Source organism: Monodelphis domestica, chromosome 4 (assembly GCF_027887165.1).
Source record: "Monodelphis domestica isolate mMonDom1 chromosome 4, mMonDom1.pri, whole genome shotgun sequence".
NCBI classification, from domain to species: domain Eukaryota; kingdom Metazoa; phylum Chordata; class Mammalia; order Didelphimorphia; family Didelphidae; genus Monodelphis; species Monodelphis domestica.
In genome coordinates this window covers 26,856,181-26,877,121 of record NC_077230.1, presented here as the reverse complement: position 1 = coordinate 26,877,121, position 20,941 = coordinate 26,856,181, and the positions used below count along the sequence as shown (strand labels likewise).

The window sequence follows — 20,941 nt, the reverse complement described above, 5'->3', positions numbered from 1 at the left end:
TGTTCCCTCCAGCTCACTTGAGGAAATTGCAGGATTTAAGGGAAAGATAACAATAATACTAAGATATTATGGTGTTAACGGAAGCAAAAGAAGTATTTGACATTTATTAGCCTTTTCAGAGGCAGGGTGTTCTTCAGTCTAATCTGATATAATTAAAGGGTGGCATTCACATCTGACTTTTAAAAGCAAAACACTTTCTAAGGAGTCAGTACAAAGAGGAAGTTTGGTGGAAGAGTATAGCTACAGAGTGCTGCTGAGTGATGGAAAAAGGCCCAGGGAGCCCAACAGAACTACCCACCATCAGAAACCCTATGTAGAAGTAAGGCAGTGTAAGGACACCAAAGAAAAGTGATTATCCTTGTTCAATCTAGCCATGTTGGAGGTGTGAGTTGCCTTGAACATCCACAGTCCCTATATCGATGTTCCTTTATTAATGCACTCTATCTATGTGATAACTTTTCATCAAGACTCTGTATATTTGTGGGAGACTAAGCCAAGGTTTATCAAGGGAATGGTTTGTAGTTATTGTTCTTATTATGCCATTTCAGAAACTGCCTTTGATTTTAAGGTAAATGGAGGCTTATGAGCAATAGTTTTAGGAGAATAGACCCAGAGGAATTACTAAAAATCTCTGGTCTATTAGGAACTAGAACTGCTCACTTTTTGTTTGTAAGTATATGTGCACCTACCCATGTTGTATATGTGTACGCATACACTCATATGTATATAGATGCACATGCCTTCAAATTAGTCTTCAGAGTACTTTGAATTTGACAGTAATTCCACTGCAGGGGATCCAACCTACAAATGCAAGTGGAGGGTCGGGGGAGAGGGAAATGTGGTTGGGAGAACAATATCGGTATCATATTTTTAAAATCACTGTTTCTATGAAAGTTGTTCCCAGGAGATAAGCATGGAGAAATAAACTAAATGAGGATAAGCAGCTTAGTAATGTCAAAAATCAAATGACTTGTCCTAGTTTTGGTAAAGACTAGTAGATACTTTCAAATTATATTAAAGCCATTTCGCTAACTTACCAATTCTTCTCCAACTGTTTCATGCTCCATCACTGCTACCCAACTCATACTATTAGGACTATTATTATAAATAATTGCATGTTCAATCCTTGATGTTCCAAAGAATGTGGTTCCAAATTGTATACACTTCAAAATTTTTTCCCCATACATATCTAGTAGTTCAATTATTTGCTGAACGATATAGGCTTCAATCCTTAAAAATGTGCCTTCACCACCCTGCAAACTCACTCTAATAAGAGTAGTAGAATAAAGTAAGAACATTTTATTAATTTTTATAAGTGAAAGAATCAAAATATACTGTTTGGCCACCAATATAGGCTAAAAAGAACTTATTTGTGATAATAATTATTAATGACAATTCATTAATTAATTTAAAATACTAATCTATCTGCTAATACAGAATTCCACTAGTCAGAGTATTTCAACCCAAATATGACTATTTTAATCCTATGTGCACACTGAAGAGTGGTAAATGATTTACCCATCTCTAGGGGGAAAATGTCCAAGTCTGTTGAACAGCCCAGACACAAAACCTCTCATGTTCAAAAGAAAAGGTCTCCTCACCTCTCCCATCATGAAGCTTCCTTCCTCCATCAAAACATAAATTCACACTTCTGAATGTACTCACTATTTTCCAAAACGTAATCTGTTTCTCTCTGTCTTTGTCTTTGTGTCTCTGTCTCTTTGTCTCTCTCTCTCTCTCTCTCCCTCTAGCTCTCAGAACAAAATACTTTTTGTTATCGTTTTGGAGAGGTTGGATTTCCCTATCTTGACCAGGCTCAAAGGGCAGCAGCTCACCCAAATACTAATCAGCTCTGTTTCTGTTACAGGCGAGTTTGCTCTTCTCACCTTAGTCTGCCTGGTTACAACTTCCACATCAGTCCCCAAGGGCTTATCATACTAGTGGTAGACAGTTCAGACACCTAAAAGGCATTAGCCCTATTGAACCTCAGAACTCCTTAGCTCAAGCCATCCACCAACTCGAACTTTCCCTCAGGTTTACAGGTATTTGTTACCAAGCCTAACCTAGCCCAACCACTCCTTGCCCTGAACTCCATTTCCATCATTTGACCTCATCTCACATTGTCATTTTTTCTTCTGAAGCTTATGTTCAAACACTTAGGGAAAAGAAATTAGAGTCCAAAGACCTGGGTTTGAATTCTATAACTGCTATTCATTTTTGACAGGAATGTTAAAGTACTTAATAAATAGGAAGGTTATGGGGTAATATAGAGGAAGGTTTTAGTCAAGTGTGTTTAGGAGCAACACCTGTGAATTGGCTTCACTTTAAGGAAGCAGGGAGGCTGCCTTTGGGACTAGAGCTTGAATTTTCAGTCTGGCTTCCTTGATCTCTGAGGCATAAAAGTTTCAGTTTATAGGAAATGGTGCTGTTTAGGTTTTAGAGCAATTATTACTTCTTACTGAGTAAGCATTACCAGTTACTATAGTAAGCATGGAGATGGAGTGGAATGATATTTATTTGAAATTAATTAAGAGTTGTTTACTTTTTTTCTAGACAGCCAAGTGATACAATAGGTAGAGCATTGGGTTTAGAATCAGGACAACTTATCTTTCTGAGCTCAAATGTGGCTTCAAATACTTACTAACTGTGTATCCCTGGCCAAGTCACTCAACTCTATTAGTCTCGTTCCCCATCTGTAACAATGAGCTAAAAAAAGAAATTGTAAACCACTCCTGTATCTTTTCCAAGAAAACTGCAAATCGAGTCACAAAAGGTAAGACATGACTGAAAAATGACTGAATAACAAAAAATATATTTTTTATGTTGGGGAATGCTAGTCAATTAATACAGAGCATATTTGGCTTTACCTATATTTTCCACACCTGTTTTTTTTCCCAAAATTTAAGTGACTAGATAAATGCTAAAATTACTTTGGACTGATTTCCCATCCCTCAACTATAATATGAGGCATTTGATTTAAGATGTCTGCTACCATGGCCTTATTTAGCTAAGTCAAAATTGCATCATTAATATCTTGAATATTGGAGTACATCAGTGCCCGCAATAGGTGGGGGCCTCTTTCAATGCTCTGACCACAAAATGGAGGCTGTATGGGGGAATTTAAGTGATTCTAAGGAAATATAGTGAAGGACTACTTAATCTTTCCAATTAAAAACAATTTTTTTTCTATTTAGTCTCAGACACACACACACAAAAAAGTGGCATTGAAGAAATCTATAACTCATACCATTCAATAGGAGCATGGGCTTCCTAAGCTGGCATATTGACAAGGTTAGGAATAGCCACAGTAATGAGCATAACAAGTTTATTCAGCTACCAATAATCTATTCTAAATTGTCAGGCACCAATTCACTTTCTTTCCAGACTTAGAGGGCAATTATAAGGGGAGTTGGTATAGCAAAGTGCTTCAGCTTGAGATACAAATCCGTGGTCTTCTCTGCACCTCCTCTGAGCAAGCATGCTCCTTCCCTCAGGGCTCTTCCCTGAAAAACTATTAATGGAAACTAGGGTACCTAATGGACATATTAGGAGATCCAAAAAATAATAACCATAATATTCATAACATTTATATAGAGCTTTAAGGTTTATGAAGCTCTTTACATAGGTTATTTCATTTCATCCTCATGCCAACCCTATGAAGTAGGTGCTACTACTATCTTCATTTAACAAATGAGGAAACTGAGGTTGAAAGTTCAATGGCTTGTCCAGGGTCACATAAACAGTAAATGTCTGAACTCATATTCTTGACTCTTAAGTCAGTATTCCTTGCCTTGTGCCACCTACAAAACTGCCCCTTATATATTTAATGATAGCTTTTCCTCCTTTTCCCCACTAGCCATTACTACTTTACTACGTTACATTACTATTTGAGAATATGGATTCCAGTTCCACTGTGGTTGTACAATTAAAACAGTCTGGGCCTCTTTGAGAATCCTGGTCATTGCCCTATGGTAACAAGAGTGTCTCCAATCTGGATGCATTTGGGTGTTTCCAAAAAGACACAGGAATGATTAAGATAAGTAAATATAGATATATAGCTGAAGACAACAGAGTGAAATATGCTATCAAGGCTTTAATAATTTGTGAAATAATAGAATATACTCACTTTGCCAATTCACTAACAATTCTGGGCTTATCTGTACACAAATAAACTTTAATAGTTTGTGATGATTTAGGTTTTACAATTCCATTTGATGGTTGTATAGTGATAGGTAAGACCCCTGTATATTTTATGCCAAATGAACCTAAGGGAAACATAAAATCAGGTATTCAAATTTGTAAATATACTTCAGTCAGTAAATTATTATTTGCACCAGCACTATTCTAAGCACTGTAGGCACAAAGTAAAGACATAAACAGTCCCCACCCTCAAAAAGTTTTATGTTCAAATGGGGAAATAATATGTAAATAGATATAGATAAGAAATGTAAAGAGAAAATAGAAGGTAATCTTGGAGTGGAAGGCTCTAACAGTGGGGGAGAAGTGGTAAAAGATACTGGCAGAAGAGAACATTTGAACTCAGCCTTAAAGCAAACCAAGGATTACAAGCAAGAACATTCCAAGCATAGAGGACAGCCTGTGCTGAAGCATAGAAGTGGAATACCCTGTGTAAGGAAGAGCAAATGGGCCAGTGGAGTTAGACAGTAAATGCAAATAAAGTAAAAGACTGGAAAAGTGGAAAGGAGCCAAGGCTGTAAAGAGTTTTAAATGTCAAGCTTTATATATGATACTGGAGGTAACAGAGAACTCCTGGAGTTTAGTGAGTGTGCAAGAGAGACATGATAAGCTTGTGCTTTATAATTTTGGCAACTGGGTAGATGGGGAATTAGAATGGGAAAAGAATTGAGGCAGAGAGGCCAATTAGAGGAATCATGTAATTATTCAGGACTGAACTAGAGTAATGTCTTGGAAATTAAGGGAACAGAAGGATGCAAGAGATGTTATATAAATAGAAATTATAAGACTTGACAACATATTATAAATGTGGAGTGAGTAAAAATTAGGAGTTGAGTATAATGATGAGGTTGCAAGTCTAGATCACTAGGAGGACAGTGTTGCCCTCAACAATAATAAGAAATTCAAAAAAGGAGAGGGCTTAGTGGGAAAGATAGGCATTTCTGTTTTCAATGTGTTGAGTTTGAGATGGCTACAGGATATCCAGTTCCAGATGTTCAATAGGCAATTATTATCAGGGGACTAGAGCTCAAGAGTGTGCTAAGGGTATTTGACCTTTATTGATTATTGGTATTGGTATGGGTATTACCAATACTTGTGTCTTTAGTGGACATGCTGTTGTTTTGGCTGTTGAGAAAGATGGTTTCTCAAAGCAGTTTAAAAGAATTCTGGCTCAGGCCAATTATATAAAACTATTTACTGTTGATATAATTTTTTAAGAAAAGGAAAGGAAGGAGGAAAACAGGTAGAAAAGTATTTCTTATGTTTAGGTAATGTCCCTATGCTAATAAATCCTAACTATAACCACCCAACCAATCTGGTCCATGAGGACATGCTTCTTCCTCAACAGATTTGAGGCTATCCTCACTTCCTATTTATCTAAAACCCAAAATCCTTATCTGTCTATCCTAATCTAAAATATAAACTTATAAACAGAGAGAAATAAGTCAGGTTTCTCTTTATTGTTGCTCAGATTTGATTTCCAGCTGGTCAGAAATTCCATTGCCTTCTCCACTCAAACTAGTCAGACTTTGCTGCCACCTATTGGGGCAAGCACAGGTATTGCACCTAACAATCTCCTTTACTCTGACCTAATAAGATGGGTTTTTTTCAGGATGTGAATTCACCAATATTTTCCAGACTCGCAGAGCTGCTCTTTGGACAACCTTCCTTGAACCAGGTCAGCCCCAAAAAGAATTGCTGGTTCAACTGTCTTTCCCAAAGCTCCTTGGGAAAAATCTCTCCCACCAATAATCTCTGAGATTCCATTCATATTTAAAGAAACCCAACTCACTCCTCTCTCTTTTTTTTTTTTTAAACCCTTACCTTTCGTCTTGGAGTCAATACTGTGTATTGGCTCCAAGGCAGAAGAGTGGTAAGGGTAGGCAATGGGGGTCAAGTGACTTGCCCAGGGTCACACAGCTAGGAATCACTCCTCTCTCTTAATCCATCTATCTACAAATTTTGTTACTTAACTTCCCTGGTGAAGTCTTAATTAATTAATAAATATTTCTCTACAAGAGAGAGATTAAGGCTAGATATATAGCTCTAGGAATTATCTGCATAGAGATGATAAATGAACCCATGAGATAACATAAGAAAGTAAAAAAGAAGAGGGTCCTGAATAGACCTTTGAGGGATATCCCACAGTTGATGGACACAGCAAAGACAAAGATTCAGAAAAGGTCATCAAGAGGGAACCTGCAGACAGGAAGGAGAGTCAATAGACTACAGAAAACTATTCTCCTTTAGTATATTTCTGTAAGACTGTTCCTGGCAAGGTTAACATAGATGGTTTGTTGAGCAAGGGGGATGGGAAAAGCAAAGAACGATGCCACCACTTGTAAGAAGTTTCTCTATCATTTAGCAATCCTACCCCTGGTACAGCTAGGATTAGTGTAACAGAAATATGAAATAATGCCTGGAATCTATAAAAAATATCCTCTCCTTCAGAATACATCATGAATAATATAAAGTATAAATAAAAGGTTCTAAAAAATGAGTTTATGAAAACTTGTGAAAAGCTCTAATTATACACTGACATTTTTGACACTTTTCATTGTAAAAAAATATTTTCCATATTTGATTGCAGGACAACTTGATTTTTTTATTAATGCATTTGTTTGGGCACTATGTACATTTTCCATTAAAAAAACCAACCCAAATAGATATCCCACAAAGTATATTCCCAAAGAAAATAACAAGCAAAACTAACTAAGAGTATATAACTGAAAGCCTATGTACCTTTCCGTTTCTGTGGTCTAGTGAGAAGGAAGAGTGTGTACTTTATCTTTACCTTCTGTCTTAATATTAGTTCTAAGCAGAAGAGTGGCAAGGGGTTTAAGTGATTTGCCCAGGGTCACATGGTTAGGAAGTGCCTGAGGACATATTTGAACATAAGTCCTCCCAACTCCAGGCCTGGTACCCTATCCACTGTGCTTCCTAGCTGTGCCAAAAATGTGTACTTTAATTTATATAAGATATTACCAACATTGTTACTTCTTACCTGAATTTTGTTCTCTTTTTCTCTTGTCTTTATTTATACCATTATGATAATGCATTGTGTATGTTCTTTTGAAAGAAAAAATACTGTATCATTTCAATCAATAAACATGTATTAGACCTAATTTACCATAAGCCAGGCACTGAGGATACAAAGATTAAAAATAAAATAGTACCTGCCCTCAAGTAACCTACAAAGATTCATATATTTTCCCATGTTCCTCTGAATTGTTCATATTCATCATTGCTTAGAGCACAGTATTTTTTGTTACATTCACACACAATAATTTGTTCAACCATTCCCCAAGTGAGTACATCATTTATGACTTTTTTTATTATCACAAATAATACTGCTATACTTTTGTACATATGGTCTTTTGTTCTTGTCAATAACCTCCTTCAGAGAATAAACAAAGGAATGAGATATCTGTGCCAAGGAGTATAAAGAATTTAGTCACTCTTCTTGCATAATTCCAAATTATTTTCTAGAACAGTAGGACCAGTCCTCAGATACATCAGCAATAAATTAATGCATCTATTTTCCTGCAGTCCCTTTAACACTGAATTTTTCAGACTTTAGATGCTTTGCTAAATGGATGAGTATTTACATTTCTCTGATTATTAGTGGTTTTAAGAATTTTTCCTAGATGGCAGTTGATAGTTTAGCCTTCTTTCTAAAACTATATCCCTTGACTACTTTTCTACTGGGGAATGTCATAATTCTATAGACTTGTTTCAATTACCTATAGGTTTTAGATGTCAGACTTCTATTAGATGTTTAATGCTAATTCATCCACGATCTATATTTTTTCAAATTCTAGCTATATTGATTTTACTTATTATAAAAGAACAATTTCTTAAGAAGTAAATCATATAGAATACATGGTTATTAAATATATATTGTAGGGCAACTGATTATTAAGTTTTAATAATTAAAAATGAGAGACAAACTGAAATAGATGATAAAGGAAAAGCATTGGAAGTCAGTTCGAGTATTGCCCCTGTCTTTGTGTAAATCACATCATTAAGGAACTCTCTAAGATATAAATTACAGACAAGTTGCAAATCTGCATTGATGGGAAGAATTTTCCATGCTGAGAGTTCCTTATATTGATAAAATTGTATTTCCAAATAAAACATAGCTAGATATTGATGTAAAGATATATAAATATATGTGTATATATAAATTAAATAGGAGAAAAAATATTTTTGATGTTCATGACCTCTTTTAAATTGTTTGATAGCATCTCTTCTAATTTATAGTTATTTTTAAATATAATCTAAAATTATATTTAAAAACACAACAAAGGTAGATATAAAATATGTGCTCTGAAAGCATTCCAAGGACAAAATAACAAATTCTCAAGAATAATCTTGGGGAACTCAATCACCTTTTTGATCAAATGAATGAGAATCTTTCTCTATATTATTTTATTAATCATTTTCTAAACCTAAAATAAAATAATAAGTAAAATTTTGTGTATAATTCTTTTAAAGAATAAAATAAGTTGCTTAGGAATGGGTATTTTAGTAGTTTTCCAAGAAAGAAAAGTCATCTGAGCTCATTTAAATCTCATTCCATAAAATCATTCGTAAAAGTCTTAAAACACTTGTGAATAAATAAGAACTTCAATGAAATTCTGTACATTCTCAAGTTTAAGGAGGAAGGCAAAAAGAAGGCACACATAAGAGGGTGAACAAGATAAAAATAATACTTTTCAGTCTTAGATAGATAGATGGATAGAGATAGACAGACTGACTGATTGATAGATTAATAGGGATATAAATATTGCTGTATAATTGCCTAATCCTTTCACAAAAATATATTCAAGTGTCATACAAATAAAACAGATTTTAGATCCAGATTTGTATTTAAATAATGGCTCAAACAAGTAATAGCTATGTGACTTGGGACAATCTCCTTGGTCTCTCTGATTCAGAGTTTACTCATATATAAAATAGGGCTACTGATACTTTGATTAGCTACCTCACAGGTTTGTGAGCAAGGTGCTTTCCAAGGGAAAAAATATGAATATTGCCAAAGCATGAAAACTTTATACATTATAAAAATATTCATCTCCTAAATGCAATGCCAAGGACATTCATTAACAATATAATACTGAAAAAATATGTGCATTGATTGAAATCTTCTATAAGATTGTAAAATAACTTTATCATTAAATCTGATAGTGTTCAAAACACCGGAATGGTAAATTGGGAAAAAAGTTTTTTATAAAACTATATAACATCAGGGGGCAGCTGGGTAGCTCAGTGGATTAAGAGCCAGGCCTAGAGATGGGAGGTCCTAGGTTCAAATCTGGCCTCAGACACTTCCCAGCTGTGTGACCCTGGGCAAGTCACTTCACCCCCATTGCCTAGCCCTTACCACTCTTCTGCCTTGAAACCCATACACAGAATTGATTCCAAGCTGGAAGGTAAGGGTTTCCTTTACAAAAAGGTCAACACAGAAAAACTCTTACATTCAAAACTGGTGAGTCATTTCCTAGTCACTAAATATATTTTTGAAATAGTCTTTCATGAACATATGCTAATCTACTCACGAATACTGTCATACTTGCATATAATGTAATATTTTGTAGTCGTGACAGTTGGTATTACAACACACATAAATTTTTGTAAGATTAAAAAACAATCATTTGAATCAACTCCAAGAATAAAAGACAAAGTCAAAACAAAGAAAACAATATACATATGTGTGTTTCTATGTATATGTATGGGGAACAATTTATTTTCATTCACAAGGGAAAGATAATTACAATTTCCTAAATAAGAATGACCTGAATTTCAAGTATGGCAGTTACTACTCCAGTCACTATAGACATGAAAAATGAATTTTCAAAATATAAAAAACTTACTTTTTTATAAACCAAGAAAGAGAAAAGAGTATAAACACTGAACTGAAGCCCAAACTCATTTTTTGATTTAGAGAACAGAATAATTGATATTAATACTGAGTTGGAATAGAGTATCTTTTTGACAAGGGTTGAACAGAACATGTACAGAATGGCCATTCCTGGCTCTGACCAAGGATATCATTTGTAATGAAAGGATTCTTATGCTTTAAAATGAAAAAACAAACCCCATAAAGTATAGAAATAGATGAGCCTGACTTCCGGGTAATCATGGCTGCAATCTAGAAGCTGCACGCTTTCTCTCCCCAGCACCGAACGAAATAGACTACATCAAAGGAGCATAAAATCACCTTTGGAGGAACAGAAGGACTCCCCAGTACCCCACAGAGGCAAAGGTACGTGGGGCTTGAACATTTCAACACTAAAATAAGAAGGAAAAGCTTGCACAGAAAAGTGAACTGAGCCGCCCTTCCCCCACCCCACCTCCCCCACTAAACCAGAGTGAGCTACCTGAGCGCTCACCGGGACAGCGAGTGAGTGGGGAGCGTCTCTGTCTGGGGGGGCACTCCAGGGTCCTTGGGATCTGGGGACTGCCAGGAAAAAACGTCTCAGGGCGCTTTCACTGGAGAAGCCAGCGGACTTCGGGCGGGCTGCGCTGAACAAGGCGCGCTGATTATCTGGGCGGAGCTGAATACCTGGGCTCAGCTGAATACCTGGGCTCGGAGGCTGGGAAGAACTAGTCTGAAGCAACCTAAATTCACAGAAAAACCACTCTTATAACCCAGACCCCAGACCAAAAAGGAAAGGGAAATAAAACCACCAAAGGGATGGCTCACATGGCCCAAAATCAAGCCTCCAGGAAGAAAGGGAAAAAAGTGACTATTGAAAACTTTTATGGTGGAAGTACCCAAGGAAAAGAGGAGAATGAGGAGGAAATCCAAAAAAATTCAGAACACGCCTCCCAAAATGGAAACTATCAACAAGCTCTGGAAGATCTCAAACTGGAACTTATCCAAAAGATGGAAACCTTCTGGAAAGAAAAATGGGAGAAAGAGATCAGCTGTCTGACAGATAAGACTGCTCAATTGGAAAAAGAACTCGAAGCATCCAATACAAGGGCAGACAAGGCTGAAAAGCAAATCCAGTCCCTAATGACCAGAATCAAGCACCTAGAAGAAAGTGAGATGATAAAACAGCAAGAATCAATAAAGCAAACCCAAACAATTAATGAATTGGAAGAAAACATAAAATATCTCACTGAGAAGGTCACGGACCTGGAGAACAGAGGAAGACGAGAAAATCTCCGTATCATCGGTCTCCCAGAAAAACCAGAGGTAAACAACAAATTGGATTTTATTCTAGAGGAGATTATAAAAGAAAATTGCCCCCACGTTCTGGAGCAAGGGGGCAAAATAGAAATAGAAAGGATTCATAGAACACCTTCTATACTAAATCCCCAAAAGACAACGCCTAGGAATGTAATTGCCAAATTCAAGAGCTTCCAAGTAAAGGAGAAAATCCTACAAGAAGCCAAGAAGAAGAGCTTCAGATATAAGGGGGCTCCCATAAGGATCACACATGACTTAGCGGCTAACACACTAAGAGACCGCAAAGCATGGAACACGATATTTAGAAAGGCAAGAGAGCTGGGTCTCCAACCAAGAATCAACTACCCAGCAAAACTGACTATATACTTCCAGGGGAAAGTATGGGCATTCAACAAAATAGAAGATTTCCAAGCATTTGCTAAGAAAAGACCAGAGCTCTGTGGAAAGTTCGATATCCAAGCACAGAAAGCAAGAGAAACATGAAAAGGTAAATATGAAAGAAAGGGAAAAGGAGATAAATCTTATCTTTCTCTTTAAGTCAAACTCTCTTCTATAAGGACTACATTTACATCTAATTATATATATTAATATGTGGGGAAAATGTTTTGTGTAACTCTCATAAATTGTATCATCATAAGAGTAGTTAGAAGAAACATGCATAGGGAAAGATTGGGGAATCAAGAAGATTTGGGGAAAGTTGGGGCAAAAAAAGGAAAAGGGAGGGGGGAACCGTGATAATACTAAGATTAACTTCAAGAAATAGGGGGGGAATCAATAGAATAAACTTTCCCATATAAAGATACACATGGGAAGGGGAGGGGAAGAACTCTCATATGAGAAGGAGAGGAAGAGAGCGTGAAGTGGAAGTACATAAACCTTACTCTCAGTGAAATCAAATCTGAGAGGGAAGAACATCTAGATCCAGTGGGATCCTGAATTCTATCTTATCCATTAGGGCAAGAAAGAAAGGAAAATTAAGGAGGGGGAGGGCGGAGGGAGTACAAAAAGGGAGGGAAGGAGAGGGGGGAGGGGAAGGGAGCATAAAAAGGGAGGGGCTAGAAAGGGAAGCATCTCAAGGGAGGGGACTAGGGGGACTGACCTAAAGTAAATCACTGGTTCAAAAGGAGAAAGCTAAAGAAGAAAGGTCAGAACTAGGGGAAGACATCAAAATGCCAGCGAATCCACAAATAACAATCATAACTTTGAACGTGAATGGGATGAACTCACCCATAAAACGCAGACAAATAGCAGATTGGATTAGAACACAAAACCCTACCATATGTTGTCTTCAAGAAACACATATGAGACGGGTTGACACTCACAAGGTTAGAATTAAAGGTTGGAGTAAGACCTTTTGGGCCTCAACCGATAGAAAGAAGGCAGGAGTTGCAATCATGATATCTGACAAAGCCAAAGTACAAATAGACCTGATCAAAAGGGACAGGGAAGGTAAATATATTCTGCTAAAAGGAAGTATAGACAATGAGGAAATATCACTAATCAACATGTATGCACCAAATGGTATAGCATCCAAATTTTTAATAGAGAAACTAGGAGAATTGAAGGAGGAATTAGACAGTAAAACCATATTAGTGGGAGACTTGAACCAACCACTATCAAATTTAGATAAATCAAATCAAAAAATAAATAAGAAAGAGGTAAAAGAGGTGAATGAAATCTTAGAAAAATTAGAATTAATAGACATATGGAGAAAAATAAATAGGGACAAAAAAGAATACACCTTCTTTTCAGCACCACATGGCACATTCACAAAAATAGATCATACACTAGGTCATAGAAACATGGCACTTAAATGCAGAAAAGCAGAAATATTAACTGCAGCCTTTTCAGATCACAAGGCAATTAAAATATTGATCGGCAAGGGTACATGGAGACCCAAATCAAAAATTAATTGGAAATTAAATAACATGATACTCCAAAATCGGATAGTTAGAGAAGAAATCATAGAAACAATTAACAATTTCGTTGAAGAAAATGACAATGGCGAAACATCCTTTCAAACCTTATGGGATGCAGCCAAGGCAGTACTTAGAGGAAAATTCATATCCCTGAGTGCATATATTAACAAATTAGGGAGGACAGAGACCAAGGAATTGGAAATGCAAATCAAAAAACTTGAGAATGAACAAATTAAAAACCCCCAGAAGAAAACCATACTAGAGATCCTAAAAATTAAGGGAGAAATTAATAAAATTGAAAGTGACAGAACTATTGAGCTAATAAACAAGACTAGAAGCTGGTATTTTGAAAAAACAGACAAAATAGACAAAGTACTGGTTAATTTAATTAAAAAAAGGAAAGAAGAAAGGCAAATTAATAGCATCAAGGATGAAAAGGGGGATCTCACCTCAAATGAAGAGGAAATTAAGGCAATCATTAAAAACTACTTTGCCCAACTATATGGCAATAAATTTACCAATCTAGGTGATATGGATGAATATTTACAAAAATATAAATTGCCTAGACTAACAGAAGAAGAAATAGTTTTCTTAAATAATCCCATATCAGAAATTGAAATCCATCAAGCCATCAAAGAACTGCCTAAGAAAAAATCCCCAGGGCCTGATGGATTCACCAGTGAATTCTATCAAACATTCAGAGAACAGTTAACCCCAATATTATACAAACTATTCGACATAATAAGCAAAGAGGGAGTCCTACCAAACTCCTTTTATGACACAAGCATGGTACTGATTCCAAAGCCAGGCAGGCCAAAAACAGAGAAAGAAAACTATAGGCCAATCTCCCTAATGAATATAGATGCAAAAATCTTAAATAGGATACTAGCAAAAAGACTCCAGCAAGTGATTAGAAGGGTCATCCACCATGATCAAGTAGGATTCATACCAGGGATGCAGGGCTGGTTCAACATTAGGAAAACTATCCACATAATTGACCACATCAACAAACAAACCAACAAGAATCACATGATTATCTCAATAGATGCAGAAAAAGCCTTTGATAAAATACAACACCCATTCCTACTAAAAACACTAGAAAGCATAGGAATAGAAGGGTCTTTCCTAAAAATAATAAACAGTATATATCTAAAACCATCAGCTAATATCATCTGCAATGGGGATAAACTAAATCCATTCCCATTAAGATCAGGAGTGAAACAAGGATGCCCATTATCACCTCTATTATTTGACATTGTATTAGAAACACTAGCAGTAGCAATTAGAGAAGAAAAAGAAATTGAAGGCATCAAAATAGGCAAGGAGGAGACCAAATTATCACTCTTTGCAGATGACATGATGGTCTACTTAAAGAATCCTAGAGACTCAACCAAAAAGCTAATTGAAATAATCAACAACTTTAGCAAAGTTGCAGGATACAAAATAAACCCACATAAGTCATCAGCATTTCTATATAATTCCAACACAGCTCAGCAGCAAGAACTAGAAAGAGAAATCCCATTCAAAATTTCCCAAGACAAAATAAAATACTTAGGAATCTATCTCCCGAGACAAACACAGGATCTATATGAACACAACTACAAAACACTTTCCACACAACTAAAACTAGACTTGAACAATTGGAAGAACAATAACTGCTCATGGGTAGGACGAGCCAATATAATAAAAATGACCATCCTACCCAAACTCATCTATCTATTTAGTGCCATAACCATGGAACTCCCAAAAAAATTTTTTACTGATTTAGAAAAAAACATAACAAAGTTCATTTGGAAGAACAAAAGATCAAGGATACCCAGGGAATTAATGAAAAAAAATACAAAGGAAGGGGGTCTTGCAGTGCCAGATCTCAGACTATATTATAAAGCAGCGGTCATCAAAACAATTTGGTACTGGCTAAGAGACAGAAAGGAGGATCAGTGGAATAGACTGGGGGCAAGCAACCTCAGCAAGACAGTATATGACAAACCCAAAGATCCCAGCTTTTGGGACAAAAATCCACTATTTCATAAAAACTGTTGGGAAAATTGGAGGACAGTGTGGGAAAGATTAGGCTTAGATCAACACCTCACACCCTACACCAAGATAAATTCAAAATGGATGAATGACTTGAACATAAAGAAGGAAACTATAAGAAAATTAGGCGAACACAGAATAGTATATATGTCAGACCTTTGGGAAGGGAAATACTTCAAAACCAAGCAAGAATTAGAAAGAATTACAAAATGCAAAATAAATAATCTGGATTACATCAAATTAAAAAGTTTTTGTACAAACAAAACCAATGTAACCAAAATCAGAAGGGTAGCAACAAATTGGGAAACAATCTTCATAAAAACCTCTGACAAGGGTTTAATTACTAAAATTTATAAAGAACTAAATCAATTGTACAAAAAATCAAGCCATTCTCCAATTGACAAATGGGCAAGGGACATGAACAGGCAATTCTCAGCCAAAGAAATCAAAACTATTAATAAGCACATGAAAAAGTGCTCTACATCTCTTATAATCAGAGAGATGCAAATCAAAACAACTCTGAGGTATCATCTCACACCTAGCAGATTGGCTAACATGACAGCTATGCAAAGTAATGAATGCTGGAGGGGATGTGGCAAAGTGGGGACATTAATTCATTGCTGGTGGAGTTGTGAATTGATCCAACCATTCTGGAGGGCAATTTGGAACTATGCCCAAAGGGCGATAAAAGACTGTCTGCCCTTTGATCCAACCATAGCACTGCTGGGCTTGTACCCCAAAGAGATAATGGACAAAAAGACTTGTACAAAAATATTCATAGCTGCGCTCTTTGTGGTGGCCAAAAATTGGAAAATGAGGGGATGCCCCTCAATTGGGGAATGGCTGAACAAATTGTGGTATATGTTGGTGATGGAATACTATTGTGCTAAAAGGAATAATAAAGTGGAGGAATTCCATGTGAACTGGAACAACCTCCAGGAAGTGATGCAGAGCGAAAGGAGCAGAACCAGGAAAACATTATACACAGAGACTGATACATTGTGGTACAATCGAAGGTGATGGACTTCTCCATAAGTATCAATGCAATTTCCCTGAACAATCTGCAGGGATCTAAAAAAAAATACTACCCACAAGCAGAGGATAAACTGTTGGAGTAAAAACACCGCTGAAAAGCAACTGCCTGACCACAGGGTTGGAGGAGATAAGACTGAGGAGAGACTCTAAATGAACACTATAATGCAAACTCCAACAACAGGGAAATGGGTTCGAGTCAAGAACACATGTGATAACCAGTGGAATCATGCGTCGGCTATGGGAGAGGGAAAGGCGGGGGGGGGGGGGGGGAGGAAAAGAAAACGATCTTTGTTTCCAGTGAATAATGTATGAAAACGACCAAATAAAATAATATTAAAATTTAAAAAAAAAAAAAGAAATAGATGAGCCTTTCCTAAAAAATAATAAACAGTATATATTTGAAACCATTAGCAACTATCATCTGCAATGGGGATAAGTTAGAAGACTTCCCAATAAGATCAGGAGCGAACCAAGGAGGCCAATTATCAGCTCTATCATTTAATATTGTTCTAGAAATGCTAGGAATAGCAATTAGAGAAGAAAAAGAAATTGAAGAGATTAAAGCAGGCAATAAGGATACTAAACTATCACTCTTTGCAGATGACATGATGGTCTACTTAAAGAATCTTAGAGAATGAACTAAAAAGCTAGTGGAAATAATTAACAACTTCAGCAAAAATACAGGATACAAAATAAACCCACATAAAATATCAGCATTTCTATATATTTCCAATACAACTCAGCAGCAAGAGTCAGAAAGAAAAAGCAGTAGTAATCAAAAGGCTAAGAGAGAGAAGGGAGGATCAATGTAATAGACTTGGGGTAAATGACCTCAGCAAGATAGTGTACGATAAACCCAAAGATCCCAGCTTTTGGGTCAAGAACATACTACTGACAAAATCTGCTGGGAAATTTGGAAAACAGTATGGGAGAGATTAGGTTTAGATCAACATCTCATACCCTATATGAAGATAAATTCAGAATGACAAATATAAAGAAGGAAATTATAAGTAAATTAGGTGAACATAGAATAGTATACCTGTCAGATTTATGACAAAGAAAAGAATTTAAGACTAAGCAAGAGATAGAGAATATCACAAAATATAAAATGAATAATCCCGATTGCACTAAATTAAAAATATTTTTGTACAAACAAAACCAATGCAACCAAAATTAGAAGGGAAGCAACAAATTCACAAAAAAAAATCTTTATAAGAAAAACCTCTCACAAAGATCTAATTACTCAAATATATACGGAGCTAAATCAATTGTACAAAAAATCAAGCCATTCCCCAATTGATACGTGGGCAAGGGTCATGAATAGGCAATTTTCATATGATGAAATCAAAACTATAAATAAGCACATAAAAAGTATTCTAAATCTCTCATAATTAGAGAAATGCAAATTAAAACAACTCTGAGGTACCACCTGACACCTAGCAGATTGGCTAATATGGCAGCAAAAGAAAGTAATAAATATTGGAGGGGATGTGGCAAAATTGGGACCCTGATGCATTGCTGGTCGAGTTGTGAATTGATCCAACCATTTTGGAAGTCAATTTGGGATTATGCCCAAAGGTCTTTAAAAGACTAGACTTCCTGTCCTTTAATCCAGCCATACCACTGCTGGATTTGTACCCCAAAGAGATAATAGGGGGAAATATATGTACAAAAATATTCATAACCATGCTCTTTGTGATGGCAAAAAATTGGAAAATGAGGGGGTATTTATTGATTGGGGAATGGCTGGACAAATTGTCACATCTGCTGGTGATGAAATACTATTGTGCTGAAGGCAATGATGAACTGGAGGATTCTATATGAATTGGAAAGACCTCCAGGAATTGCTGCAGTGTGAAAGGAGTAGAACCAGGAAAATATTAAACACAGAGATTTGATACATTATGGCACATCAAGTGTAATAGACTTTTCTACTAGCACCAATGCAATGATCCAGGACAAGTCCAAGGAATTTATGAGAAAGAACGCTTTCCACTTCCAGAGAAATAACTATGAGAATAGAAGTGCAGAAGAAAAATGTATCATTGATCAAATGGTTCTTTTGGGATATGATTGGGGATGTTGACTTTAAATGATCGCTCTATTGCAAATATTGATAATATGGAAATTGGTTTTCATAAATGATAACATGTAAAACCCAGTGGAATTGTTCTTTGACTCCGGAAGTGGGAACATAAAGGGCATGAATCAAATAACCATGGAAAAATATTCTAAATTAATTAATTTTTTAAAAGACTGCCTACCCGTTGATCCAGCAATACCACTGATGGGTTTGTACCTCAAAGAGATAATAAGGAAAAAATGTTTGTACAAAAATATTTATAGTCACACTTTTTATAGTGCCAAAAAATTGGAAAATGAGGGTATATCCTTCAATTGGAGAATAGCTGAACAAATTGTGGTATCTGATGGTGATGAAATGCCATTGTGCTGAAGGCAATGATGAACTGGAGGATTCTATATGAACTGGAAAGACCTCCAGGAATTGATACAGAGCAAAATAAGCAGAACCAGGAGAACACTGTACACAGAAACTGAAACATTGTGGCACAATCAAGTGTAGCAGGCTTTTCTACTAGTAGCAATCCAGGATAATCCTGAGAGATTTATGAGAAAGAATGCTATCCACATCCAGAGAAAGAACTGTGGGAGTAGAAACATAAAAGAAAAACATATGATTGATCATGTGTTTCTATGGGTATATGATTGGGGCTTTGGCTTAAAAAGATCATTCAATATGAACAATATGGAAATATGTTTTGAACAATGATACATGTATAACCCAGTGAAATTGCTTATCAACTCTGGGAGGAGGGAGAGAAGAGGGATGGGAAAGATATGAATCCTGTAACCATAGAAAAATATTCAAAATAAATGAATTAAATTAAACTCAATTCATGCAATAAAAATATTGATATAGAGAAAATATATAAGAACTGTGCCATGTAGACTTTGAGACTCCTGTATGCAAAGCACTTAGAAAAATATCTTAACCTCCCTAAGACACAGAAACTTTTCCAAAATCAAGAATCTGTTCAAATATGTCAAATGAATTCCCAACTGATTTGCTGAGGACAACAAATACTTAACCAAGGGAAATATATGGTGGGGACTGCATAAAGTAACAAACAAAACTTCCCTTCTCATTTCTGACTTCACATAATGATGAATAAGTCTTTTGCTTTGAGATAACAATTCTGGCCAAGAAAATAGAGAAACTGATTACTTAATTTTTTTTAACACTGATTGCCTTTTTTCACTCTCTTTTCTGTTCTAGGCTGTGGGACTTTTTTGAGCTGTTTCCCATAATGGATGGTAAAAAATGTAACCAACTTCTTCCCCTAACCTAGCCACCATGGCACTTGGGAGCTAAAACAAGGTAGGCTTAGTCTGAAAGCTGCCTCTTCTGTGCTTTTTATTCTCTGATCGTAGGCTTCATCTTGTAAGATTCTTATCAATTATCCTAGAGCTACCACAAGAAAAGATCCAAACCATGAGCTGGAGACTTCCTCTGGATCTTTCCTCCAACCCAGAGAAATTTCTCTCTAGAAGTCTTTGTCCTGATTGGATTCACTAACCCAGACCACAATTTCTTGTTAGGTCCTATCATGTTTACTTTTCACTCCTGGTTCAACTCACTCTCCAGACTTCTCCACTCCTCATCAGCTACTTTGGATTCATGAAGGAACTTTCCTCTCTCCAGCCCAACAACATGAAAAAAGGCAGAGTGAGAAAAGAACAAGAGAATGAATGGCATGACACCTGGTTCTGGATTAGTCCTGGTGGTAAAGGACCAGGATGCAAAATGGAAAATGGAAATAGGCCTGGTGTGTGTATAAGGTAAGTTACTGGGTATACCCTTTGATTCAGATCCCACAATTCAGTTTAAGGAAAGCAACAATACCCAAAAGGGAAGAAATCCATATGTGCAAAAATATGACAGCAATATCTGAAAATAGTAAAATAGACTAAAAATAAAGGATGTGAGAATAACTAAGAAATGGCTGAACTAACTAACCAATCTAATGAAATTGTACCATACTATAAGGAAAGATGAATATCCCCCCAAAAAAACCTCAGAGAAATATGAGAAGACCTGAAGAAATAGAATTAAGAAGACCAAACCAAAAGAGAAATGTGTAAAATGATAACAAAAATATAGACAATAATAAATGATAACCCAACAAAACAATGTTGGTACTAATGATTAAAGCCAAACTCATCCTTTATTTGAGTCATAATTACACCTGTAATCTCTGCTCTATGAGACACTCAGGCTGGCAGCCTTCTTGAGTTCAAAGGTTCTTAGCTGCAATGGGCTAAGCTAATGGAAGGTTTATACTAATCAATATTGATATGGAGAACCTCCAGAATCAGGGAGTCATCATGTTGTTTAAGGAGAAAAGAAGTAGCTCAGGCACTTATAGCCCTAGGTGAATAGAGATGTATCTTTTTTTTAATAGCAAATACAAAATAAAAATAGCACATGTTTCTAATTACTAGTAGTCTTTTTTGCCTAACTACTCTTGGG

At 36.1% G+C, this 20,941-nt stretch overlaps 1 protein-coding gene across 2 annotated transcripts in view; it reads right to left on the bottom strand.

Moving 5' to 3' along the window:
* The window catches only part of CFAP47 (cilia and flagella associated protein 47), an 886,918-nt gene that overhangs the window by 827,777 nt on the left and 38,200 nt on the right, over nucleotides 1–20,941 (bottom strand). For both annotated transcript variants that reach the window (XM_016433371.2, XM_056826271.1), the window contains exons 4-5: nucleotides 4,127–4,265; nucleotides 1,038–1,266 (exon numbers count right to left, since the gene is read on the bottom strand). In XM_016433371.2, the coding sequence (XP_016288857.2) occupies nucleotides 1,038–1,266; nucleotides 4,127–4,265 (368 nt within the window). The remainder of the gene's footprint in view (nucleotides 1–1,037; nucleotides 1,267–4,126; nucleotides 4,266–20,941) is intronic.